This window comes from Vidua macroura, chromosome 1 (genome assembly GCF_024509145.1).
Source record: "Vidua macroura isolate BioBank_ID:100142 chromosome 1, ASM2450914v1, whole genome shotgun sequence".
Taxonomy (NCBI): Eukaryota; Metazoa; Chordata; class Aves; order Passeriformes; family Viduidae; genus Vidua; species Vidua macroura.
The window spans coordinates 55,234,172-55,246,659 of record NC_071571.1 but is presented as its reverse complement, the minus strand read 5'-3'; the positions used below and the strand labels follow the sequence as shown (position 1 = coordinate 55,246,659).

The 12,488-nt window shown below is 40.7% G+C and overlaps 1 protein-coding gene across 1 annotated transcript in view; it reads right to left on the bottom strand.

Moving 5' to 3' along the window:
- ITGA9 (integrin subunit alpha 9) overlaps positions 1-12,488 on the bottom strand; it is a 283,032-nt gene that overhangs the window by 135,817 nt on the left and 134,727 nt on the right. Inside the window, exon 16 of the mRNA XM_054001068.1 lies at positions 9,672-9,821. Coding sequence (XP_053857043.1) covers positions 9,672-9,821 — 150 coding nt within the window. The remainder of the gene's footprint in view (positions 1-9,671; positions 9,822-12,488) is intronic.

The window sequence follows — 12,488 nt, the reverse complement described above, 5'->3', positions numbered from 1 at the left end:
CTTAACACTGCATGTTGTTAAGTAGGAGTCCATTCCTGGGATATGGCGCAGACCCTACTACAACATTAGCACTAATTTTAACTCCAAGCAATCTTTAAAGTGGTTGCAGCTTTACAATACCAGCTTTGAGGATTTATAGACCTCTTTATGTATTAAAATTGTTGAGGAAGGTAATCCATGGGTTGTATGTGTTATTCACAATTGAAAAAAGGAAGTAGGATGAAACTAACCGTGGAAGCAGCTCATAATTTTTGCCGTTACTGTTACCCAAAGTGAAGAGAAGCAATTCTGAACAGTGGTTTTATCAAATTTAATTGTATTCCACTAGCATTGTACCAAGTGTCTCACAGATTTGAATATATATATCAGAGATGGCCAAGAAGCTTCTTTACATAAGAAATACATACATGAAAAATTGAGGAGTATGAGGTGAGAGGTGGAGATCAGGGTAAAAATTGCCATGAGAAACACAGCTGCATCTCTTATCTCAAGGCCACCACATAGTTGTCTAGCATTTCCACGAGAAAAATAGGTGCTTGTGTGCCCAGTAACAGGGACAGGATAACCTCAATGCTTCTAGGACAAATCTTCACTGTATAAACACAAAACTAGTGTAAAGTTCATTCTCAGTGAGCCTCTCAGACTTCCTGCTATCACCAGATGTTCAGGAAAGAAGAGCCAAAACCAGAATTTCAAGGGCTCGCAATTCCTCTCTGCACTCTCTCCACTGATGCACAGAAACCAGCAGCTATGGGAAATTGTTCCAGAGCAGTTCCCACCAAGTCACTAAACTTTCCTGACAAACACAGTTTTCTCAAATTCTGCATGGCAACTTTTCTGAATAAAAAAGATTATGCTCCTTGGAAGGTCCAGTAATGTGACAGATATCTCCCTGAGGGGTTAGGAAAGATGGATGGCACCCATGTCCTCCAAAGAGTAAGCCAAAAAGCCTACATTAAAGTACACTCATAAAAAGTGAATATACACATCTGTACACAATCAAACTTACAGTAAGGAGAGATCTAGAGCTGATTAGGAAGGGAATATGTCTACGTAGGTAGTCAGATCAGGGCCTCAGAGCAAGTATATTTATTCATTATGAAGAGGAGTGTAGGACTAAATTCCACATTTTGTGATAAAGGCCAGGGGTAAATGTAGGAGAAAGTAGGAGAGAGATAAATCTCTAGTTCCTGTATCCTAACCCATCCTAAGCATAAAGCTGCTGGGTATTGGGCATATAGGTATTCTCCTTTTCCTTCTTGCTGGTAGTGGACTCTACTGAAAGCTGATAGGAGGTAAAACAAATAAGAAAGAGCCTGGCTTCAGCCTAATGATCAGACTTCTGTGCTCTGAGGAAGGTGATCTATGATTTCATACCAGGTTTATTAAACTGCTTCACTTTCTTTCAATGGCTATCTAAAATTAAACAAATCTATGTTTCTGGAAGTAGGGGAGAGAACAGGAAACATAAAAAATAAAGTATCTCCTGTGCCACTGTAGTCCACAGAAAATACTGGAAGTCTTTCAATAAATTAAGGGGGAAAAAAGCTTTTCAAAATATTCAACCTACCAAAATTCAGGAAAGCACACAGAAATTTCAGGATGTAGCCAAACTGTACTATCAAGAGTTTGAGATGTTTCCAGCACCATTCTAGTTAGAATTCTGCCTATGCTTTCACAGAAAGGGAAAGCAACAGCTGAAGGTCAGTATTTGAAGAAAAGGGAGAGAAACAGAATTCTTAAAAGAACCCTTGAAAACATGTCATTTTATGGACTGGATAAAAGAATAGTGATTCACTCTAGATCAGACATTTAACAACTGCCTCACACATCAGTCTATAAAAGGTTCAGATGGCATCCCTTAAAAATGGTAGAGCTGGCCTTTGGCATTTGAGGATCTATTCCTTTAATTTCATAAACTGTGCCATGGACTTCTGTGGGAATACTTACGCTATGCAAAATAATCAGGATTAAAAATACAGTATTTCAATATCTACACTGATTTCCAGTAAATTGTCACCATCCCTGCAGTATGCGCAGAGATGACTTAGCAATTAGATCATGCTAGTAACACAAAAACAATTAAATAAGGGGGCTTGTCATTCTAATAATTCTTTAGTTTTTAGATACTGATGCTATCTGATTATCAACATGTTATCTGGTGAAGTTAAGTTCCTGGCTCTTATTTAGCAACCAGGATATATGATGCAATTTTCAAATGCTGAGCTGTAAGCAACTCTCACACTAACATTTCTAGTAAGTATTTTCTGTTTATAGCTTTATAAACCAATTACATCAATGTGCCTAAATATAGATACAGGAGCTTGATTTTAGACCTGAATTTATTTTGATTTTAAATCTTCAAGTTGCCTGAAAAATAAAGCTATTACCTACATGTCTACTGACCACAGAAAAAGAAATATAGAGTGATTTTTTTTGAGGCATCCCATGCTTTACTATACTACTCATGGAAACAGTCCATTTATATATGCTGCTGAGCCAAACAAAATAGCTGATTTAAATTCCCACTAGAAGAGCAATTATTACAGTGAAAAACATTCCAGGATTTCATCAGATGTGCTGGCTAAAATGAGAATACATGATTTCCACAATACCCCTCACATGGAGTGAACACATGACAAAGGCAGGAATACTAGGGGAGTGAAACCAGTGTGCTGGTACTGCATGGTGCAGGGGATGAAGGTTAGCTATCAAGCTCCCTCAGCTCCACACAGACTTCATCAAAGCACTAGGTTTGAAGGCAGAGAGCACTAGGTTTGAAGGTGGAAAGGAGTAAGACCAGGCTCATTAGAGATGAGCCTAGGGGCAGCATACCACTGTTGAAGGTGAAATCAATAGCCCAGTTGAAGTGCACCTACACCAATGCACACAGTATCATAACAAACGAGAAGCTGGAGGCCATTGTGCAGTGGGAAAGCTATGATGTAGTTGCCATCATGGTAGTTAAGTGGGATGACCCACAAGACTGGAGTGCTGCAATTCATGGCTACAAGTACTTCAGAAGGTGGAATCTTCGATAGGTTAAAAACTGGCTGTACAGCTGAACCCAGAGACTTACAGTGAATGAAGCTAAATCCAGTTGGTGGCCAGTTGCTAGTGGTGTTCCCTGGGGCTCAGTTTTAGGGCTGGTCCTTTTTAAAATAGTTACTGGTGATCTGGATGAGGGCATAGAATGCACCCTCAGTAAATTTGCAGGACACATCAAATTGGGTGGGAGGGTTAATCTGCTCTCTGCAGATAGATGGGGACAGACTCAATCAATGGGCTGAGGAAAACAGCATGAGGTTCAATAAGGGGAAGTGCTGGGTCCTGCATTTGTGTTCCAGCAAGCCTATGCAGCACTACAAGATCGGGGAAGAGTGACTCAAGAGCTGTTCAGCAGAAAGGGACCTGAGAATGCTCAATATGAGCCAGCAGTGTGCCCAGGTGGCCAAGAAGATCAATGGCATCCTGGCCTGTATGAAGAACAGTGTGGCCAGCAGGTCCAAGGCAGAGATCACCCTCCTGTACTTGGTACTGGTGAGGCCATATGTGTTCAGTTCTGAGTGTCTCACTTTAAAAAGGACATTGAAGTACTGGAGCATCTCCAAGGAAGGGCAAAAAGGCTTGTGAAAGGTCTGGAAAAGGTGTCTGATGGGGAATGGCTGAAGTGCTGGGTTCGTTGAGAAGAGGGGCTCAGGAGGGACCTCATTGGTCTCTACAACTACTAGAAAGGAGGTTGTAGTGAGGTAGGGGCCAGTCTCTTCTACTGTGCCTGCAGTGGAAATGTCCTTTAGCTGAGACAGATGGAATTCAGATTAGATACTAGAAAAAGGGTGGTCAGGCACTGGAGAAGGTTGCCCAGGGCTTTGGTGGAGTCACCATCCATGGAGGTGTTTAAAAATTATGTGGATCTGGCACTGGTGTTGTTTAGTAAACTGATGTTGTTTAGTGGTTTAGGGGTTACAGTGATAGTACTGGGTTGATTGCTGGACTTGATCTTAAAGGTCTCTTCCAACCTTGACGATTCTATGAGAGGCAGGGAGAAAGAGGTGATGGTGTGGCTCTGTACATTAAGCAGTCTTTCAACTGTCTATCAAGGATAATGATGACAAGATTGAGTATCTGTGGGTAAGGATCAGGGGGAAAGCCAACGACGCAGACATCCTCATAAGAGTATTATAGGCAACCCAAATGGGATGAATTGATGGATGAACTGTTCTGTGAGCCTCTGGCTGATGTTCCACAATTGCTAGCCCTTGTTCTTGAGGGAGACTAACTTATGGGATGTCTGCTGAAAACTCAACACAGTGGAGAGGAGGCCATCTAGAAGGTTTCTCAAGTGTGTGGAAGACAACCTCTTGACACAACTGGTAAGTGAGCTTAGCAAGAGGGGTACCCTGCTAGACCTGCATTTTAGAAACGGGCTGGTGGGAAATGTGGTGGTCAGATGACATCTTTGGCATAGTGACCATGACATAATAGAGTATTCCATTTGTGGTGAAGTAAGGAAGGGGTCAACAAAACCTCCACCTTGGACTTCAGGAGGGTGGACTTTGGCCTGTTCAGGACACTAGTTCAGAGAGCCCCCTAGGAAACAATCCTTAATAAGAAGGGGGTCCAAGAAAGCTGGACATACTTTAAGAAGGAAGCCTTAAAGGTTTAGGAAAACACCCTCCCTATGTGCCCAAAGATGAACTGGGGAAGAAGAACAGAGTGGCTGAACATGGAGCTTTCAGTGGAACTTGGGTTTATGACCTTTGGAAGAAGTGGCAGTCAGGAAGGGTATATGAATGTCATTATACCATGTAAAAAGAAAATTAGAAAAGTGAAAGCTCAGCTAGAACTTAATCTGGCCACTGCTGTAAAAGATAATAGAAATGTTTTTATAAATACGTGAACAACAAAAGGAGGGCCAATGAAAATCACCATTCTTTATTGGATTCAAGGGGATCATAGTCACCAAGGATGAGGAAAAGGTTGAGGCACAAAACGCCTTCTTTGCATCATTCTTTAACAGTAAGACCAGTTATTCTCGTGGCAACCAGATCCCAAAGGTGGTAGACAGAGACGGGAAGCAGAATTGATCCCCTGTAATCCAAAAGGAAGCAGTCAGGGATGTGCTAAGCCACTTGGATAGTCACAGGTCTATGGGTCCAGATGGGATCCATCCTAAGCTGATGAGGAAGCTGTCAGAAGAGCTGCTCTCCATCATTTACCATCAATCCTGGCTAACTGGGGAGGCCCCAGGTGACTGGAAGTTGGACAATGTGATGCCCATCCATAAGAAGGCCAAAGGAGGATCCAGGAAACTACAGGCCTGTTAGCCTGATCTTGATGCCTGACACAATTATGGAACTGATCATCTTTAGTGTGATCATGATGCCAGTTTGGGTTTTGCCTTTTTTTCTGTTATATGTTCTCTGTAGCCTTCGCACATGTATTTGTATCTCTGTAGCCTACTGTACTAGTAGTTAGTTTTCCCAGTAATTTTCCATGGCCTTTCCCTAGGCAGGAAGACAAAACAAATTCCAGAGCTCCAAGCCCCGAGAGGTGCAAAGCCCCCATCCTATCTTGGTTTTTCCTGGGAACCAAGGCCGAGAATAACCCTTTGAGATACATTTCATAGAGTAAGTACAGCTAGTACCAAAGGGCTTGACCTGGGAGGAAATTGAATCACCACTTGTCCTCCTAATGGGTGCTTTTTATCAATTATTCTAATTTCCTAAAACCTATAAATACGTACTCATCTCTGTGGGGTGGGCTTTTCTGCACATCGTTCCATAACTGCCTCTGAAAACCTTCAAATAAAGATCTGCTCTTATATTACCTCCTCAGTAAAATCATCTCAAATTTCATTTCTGGCAAGTTAGGAAAAAAGCAACTATCACATGGCACATACAGGACAACCAGGGCATTAGGCCCAGACAACATAGGTTTAGGAGGGGCAGGCCCTGCCTAACCAGCTTGATCTCCTTTTATGACCAGTTGACCCACTTGGTGGATATGGGGCAGGCTGTGGATGTTGTCTACCTGGACTTCGGCAAAGCCTCTGATATCATCTCCCACAACACTTTCCTGGAGAAGCTGGCAGCCCGTGGCTTGGACAGGTGCACTCTTTGCTGTGTTAAGAACTGGGTGGATGGCTGGGCCCAGAGAGTGGTGGTGAACGGCATTGCAACCAGTTGGTGGCCAGACACTAGTGGGGTTCCCCAGGTCTCCACTATTGGGACCAGTCCTGTTAAAGATGGTTATTGATTATCTGGACAAGGGGATCAAATGCACCCTCAGTAAGTTTGTGGACAGCACCAAGTTGGGTGCGAGTGTTGATCTGCTAGAGGGTAGGAGAGCCCTGCATATGGATTTGGACAGGCCAGATTGATGGGTCAAGGCCAATGGTATGAGGTTTAACAAGACCAATTCTGGGTTCTGCACCTTGGTCACAACAACCCCATGCACTGCTACAGGCTGAAGAAGAACCAAACCTTTCCAGCTGAGAAGAATTACAAGGGAATTCATCCATTTCACTGAGTGGAAGACTCTGACTAGCACATTGCCACTTGTCAAGGCCATCTAAGCCAAATGCAGTCATTTGTCCACTATTTCAGCTGACCAAAACTCATCAAGAGCAAAAGAGACACCACTGAAGGGATGACAGGGGGAAGAATATAAATTGCTTTCAGCAATCCCACTCCAACCAAAAAGAAAACAATTGCAATTAGGCAGGCAGGGTGGCCCATGATCTCTGCAAGAATAAATGCAAAAGATAATTTGGGAGCTTGCCCTGCCAAGGAGGAAGGAGTTTTGTGGCAAGCTATTTCATATGGAACATGACAATTAGACAGATCCCTGCAGTCTTCCAAGGACTTCCAATATGCCTAGGTGTTAATCTTCAAATGTACCACCTACCCAACTACTGACAGCTGTACTAAGTTACTCAGCTGCACCGGTAAAATGAATTGCCCTTGCCTCCAAGACAGGAGCATCCTAAGTCCTGACTGATGGCTAGGAATGCAGTAGTTGACATAAGTTAAAATCATGCCAAGAGCCGTTTCATCAGCATTATTCTGGCATTTCAACAGCTTGCCAGAATAAAGATGTCATTCCAATGCCAAGAAATGTCATGGGCACAGTTCAGCTTGCAGACAGTGACATGACATGACTCATCATCACACAGGGATCTCTGCTCTGGAGAAGACACCACTGACAAACCCAGACCACGCTGTGTGTATAGACACTGCATTTCATCCTGTCAGCTCTGTCATCTCTTTGTTCTCAGTATGAGATTGAGGTGCATGTGCATGTTTTAAAATGCAGAATGGCATTATTTGTGCAGCAAACTAAAGATCGCTAGATGCGTTCATAAATCATCTCCATGAAAATCCTTCTATACTCTCTCATGCCTGCCAACCAAGCTAATTAATTTACTTAAGCAGCTTTTCAAACACAAGTATTTCAAAAAACAGACCTCTGCTTTAAAAAGGTGAAGTTCATCCAAGAAACATGCAGTCTCATTCACCCAGAAATGCAACACTGGGCACAAATTTTCACTGCAAGTCAGTGGCACAGTAGGAAGAGAAGGTTGTGGACATTTTCTATCTCTTTTAACTAATAAACAGTTTTGGCACTCACAAAGTCCTGGAGATAGTGACACAACTAAATCTACTGAGAATATTTTCTGAAAACAAAATGGTATCTCCATCCACATAGTAGCTGGTGATTTTATTACAATATTTAGAACAGGCAGAATTCTAGCCTATCACATTTTGAACTCTAAGATACATTACTGGATACTATTAAGAACAAATCCCCACTGTATTTGGCAGGATAGCTTTCTCCTTCTTGGTTAATATGTATTTATACAGTGGGTATGCAAAAATAAATGTTATAGTACAAACCATTTACAAAGAACTAAGCCAAATCCAGTTCTAAACACAAAATAATTTCCCTGAAGCAAGAAGACTTACTTTTTCCTGTGGATGAAGGTAGCAACTGGATTTGGGAGGCAACAAAGAAGCTAATGAAAAGTCACTTCTGGATCAGCAAGATTCTAGGGCTTTTGAAAACAACACAAAACTAGCTATATTTAAAGACATTAGTACTTACACTAACACTAATTTTGTCTATGTGACCTCACCTGTGCCATATCTTCTGAAAACAGAAAACACTAGAGTCTTGAACTGGACTCCAAAACGTAAGGCTCCTCCATAATCATTAGATTATTTGAAAATGTAAACCCGTTACTATAATAATTTTGGTTCCTACTGTCCCTTTTGGCCTTTTAAAACTATTTTGACTTACATGATAACAAGACTTCTGAAAGAGAATGCTACATTCCAGTTTTCCCATTAACTTAAGTCTTTGAGGACCCCAGCACCATGCCTTGAGGCTACTTTATAAGGGCTTTGTCACCATGACTGCCACACTATCTCTGAAGCTCTTGTCACATCCTTGGCTGAAAGCACACTTGCCAGCATACACAGTGTCAAAAGTCTTTTCTTACTAATCTAATTGAACAACATCTGGAAAACAAATGAAAAGGGATTGTTAAACTGGTTCCCTCCCATCCAAATTGCAAAAGAAAACAAGTCAGAGAAATTCCCAAAGTATTTTTGTTCCTGCTTTATAACCTCAGCATTTAGGTATTTTAACATTGATCTGAGACTCACCTACAGGGCAAGATGTGACCTTTTGAGTTTAAGCCCACTCATAAAAAATACAAGAAGCTTTGTTCATGTAACACTCAGGTTAAAGTTAAAGCAGTGTTAAAGTTCCAAAGTTCTCCACAAATTCCCATCATATTGTTGCAACAACACAAAATTTATATACACAACAGCCCCACAATCTCTCTTCATAAAAACAAGTAATTCTTGAATGCATCTTTCATTCATAAATTTATAAAAATAAAGCATACTTGAATAAAAATTCATGGCTCTAAAGTGCAAGGATTATAACCAAATAGAGTTCAAAGCACTTGATTATATAGTGAAGCAAATAAAATGTTTTAGTTACTTTTTTTTAAGTAGTATTCAGGGACCTTATCAGCAGAATCAGAAAGCAATGCTACAGATGATGATGCTATCATATCAATAGAAAATTAATTTATTAAGGTTAAAAACCAGATCTAACCATCTACTCCAGACAGACTTCTCACAGCTAAAGAAAAGGGGAGGGGAGGGAAATGAAACCATCCTATTTTAGCATGGCATGTCCTACAATAACAGCAGGAGTACGTTTCCCTTGCCACATGACTGGATGTGTGAAGTCCTCAAGGAAAGAGGATAGTTCAGTCAGGCAAATTTTTTGTTCTTCTGCCCACTGTTCTCCCCTCAGACAATTCCCATGTCCCCTTCGGCAAAGGCCAGGACCAAGATTTCACAGGAACCTCCTACATTAAGGGAAGAACCAGAAGGAGTAGGACCTTTCTCATCTTTCACTTCCCAGCGCAAACACCCTGAAACAAGAAAGTGACCTCACTTTGTGCTGCCCAGCCTTGGAGGCACAAGCCTTTACTACATCACAGAGCAGCACTGAAGTTAGCAATAGTAAAGATTGTACAAAAAGGCTACTGTGTGCAAATGACCCAGAGCTTGGCAATCCACTTTTAGAGCCAACTCTGCTGTAAGTTCAGCCACAGGCCTTCTTGGGAAATAACATCGTCCAAATCTGACCTGATTCCTTTGTGCTATCTTTTGTCCTTTCTTCCAGCGAAGAATGGGCTTCAGAGCAGTTAGTTCCTTGTCCTCTTTCTCTATATCATGTTCCCCAAGACTGTATGAAGCTTCAAATACAATTGGAGAGATGACGTCCTTGACTCTTTTCTGTACAAGAAGACAAACACATATTTCACCTATGCATATAGCCAAGCAAGTTTCTATCTACAACAATTATACATTCAATTAAACAAGATCATTTCATTAAATATGCAATTAAACCAGATTCAACACTGCAGACAGGTTTCTCTACTTCCTTCATCTTTCTCCAGGTCAAACAGGAATAAGCACATTACAATGAACAAGTCAGAAGCTTAATTTTTTTTTTAAAGAAGTTATTATTTTGGGATATAGTCTTCAATAAACAAAAACAGTGGAATATTTTGCCCACCTATAAATCAAGTGGTTTTCAATTAAAATATTTTCTTAGAAAAATAGAAAGCAATTAAATTATTCCTGAAAAAGCAAAGATCAAATAATCTTCATCTCTGGGGTTTCAAAATCCTAGACTTTGCCTGAGATTACCTCCAGTGAACTCCACTCATTAAAAGAACAGAAAACTCCATATTCCCTTGTTGTTTTGCAATATCAAATGAATGGATGAGTAAAGGTACTAATGTGACTATAAAATAGGATTACAGACATACAGGGGCAAGAAAATCCATCTTCCAGTATGTTTCTCAAAGCGAAATTTACCATTTCCCCCATCCTCAGCACAGCAACATTCAGTTTGTAAAAGAAGAAAGTTTTTCAGTTTCTTTATTTGTGTATTGCAGGTTTCATACCAGATGTATAGAATGGTGCCATATTATCTGGCTGATGAGACAAAAGGATCACTTTTTCTTGTTGCTGGAACCCAAGCCATAAAATTCATACCATTTGTCACAACATGCAATGCCTAAATCCAGATTGCTGTGCCAAGACAAAGTGCTCATTGTGTTCTGTTCAGTCCTGACTTCCAAAATCCAGCTTACCAGAAAACTTAAGTGCAAATGCTCTACCTTTTCATAGGCAAACATTCCTCTTAAATTTTCTTAAACATTCCTCTTAAAAACATAGCATTAATTCAGCACAGATGAAATTGAGGCAATAAATAAATCCCATAAGTAAGCACATCAAACCTTCAGATAGACCAACTCTCTACTTTGCCTTGCACTGGTTAGTGGGTTTCTCTGAACATAGTCCGCCAACCGCAAGAAGCAATTGAGATGCAATGCCTTTAAAATTACATCTTCCAGATGTGGGAAACCTGGGTACTAACTGCCCTTTCAGACCACCCTGTTTGATCTGTTTCAAGACAACCGTTTGCTCTCTCCAATATGTTGACTGTCCACAGATCTCTGAAGTCAAAGATTAGTGACTAACCAAATTCCCAAATCATTGGTTAGTTGGATGAACAGTAGCAAATATCAGGCTGGATGACATTTACCCTCCTGCACCTTCAGCTAGCCCTTTAATTCCCTACCATAATATGAATGTCCACCAGTACTCTGAAGTTTAAACTACACGTTGCTTGGAGCAATTTGTGCTTTTTTGGTAAAAAGCACTGATCAACAACAGATACAGCAGCAGTAGTGATAGCTTGACCTCTTTCCAGTCCCATAAAAAGGACTATGCATGATCTGCAGCACCGTTAATCCTCTCAGCAGAAGAGACATTCATGCCTGCAGCCCCTTTCTCAGTCCTATTCCCAAGGTAGGCATTGTACCATACTGCGACTACTAAATAACAACACTACAACTCACAGAAGCTGGTAGCTTTGCTCTCACAGAAAATCAAGTCTATTAACTTAAGTAAGGATTGTTATCAGCCTACGTGATGTATACGGAGAAACAAGACTATAAAAGAGCATGCCATACAGCAACAGTCAAACACAAATCATCAGGCAAATTGCCACCTAATCCAACTGTACACAACCAACCATGTAAACACAGAACAATAAAAATGTATGCAGTGGGTTAAATTCAAATCCACCTACTATTTTTGTAATTTTATTACTGCAGTATGGTAAGAATAAGTACTAAATCACTTATACATGTTTTAATATGGTCTTGCATGGTTCAGTCCAATGCCCTTTAAAGTCAAAAGGTAAGTTTCCTATTGACTTTGATGAACATTGAAGCGCACCTTTATTGTTTCCTGGAGTTCTACTTGATTTTAGTAGTGAAATTTTGACTTCTCCACCACCACAGCCCTGGGAAATACTTTTCACAGACTCATTGATCTTTATGTAAGAATAAAAGTATGAATGCTGCCCAGTTATTAATTTTGCCACATGTTCCCTTCTGCTCACAATCCTTCAAAAAACAAAGGCAACAGTCTGTGGCATTTGTTCTCAGTAAGACAGAGACAGGACAGTTCTGTATCACAGGTACACCACAGACTGTCTGGGATATGAACACATAAAGAGAATCAGTTTCTTTCATTTTCAGTCTACCCAAATGTATCGCTTCCTGTGTTGAATCATATATTGATGACACAGTCTGCAGATAGCTTTTAAGTATTCCTGATGTCCAAGAAGAAGTCAAAAGATTCAATGTGATTAAGGTTTGAGATAGACTGAAATATCCTTCAAGTCAAGGAAACCGTACATTTTTTGTATAAGTTGCAAAAAGTGGATTTGTCAAGGGATATGATTTCCACAAGCAGCTTTTACATGTAATCACCATTTGACACCACAAGGCTGCTATGCTGCGGAAGTGGTATAGGCTAAAGACATTTCTGAGCCCTGAAAAACGAAACCTGGCAAATCATAGCATATGGACAGCACAGCTT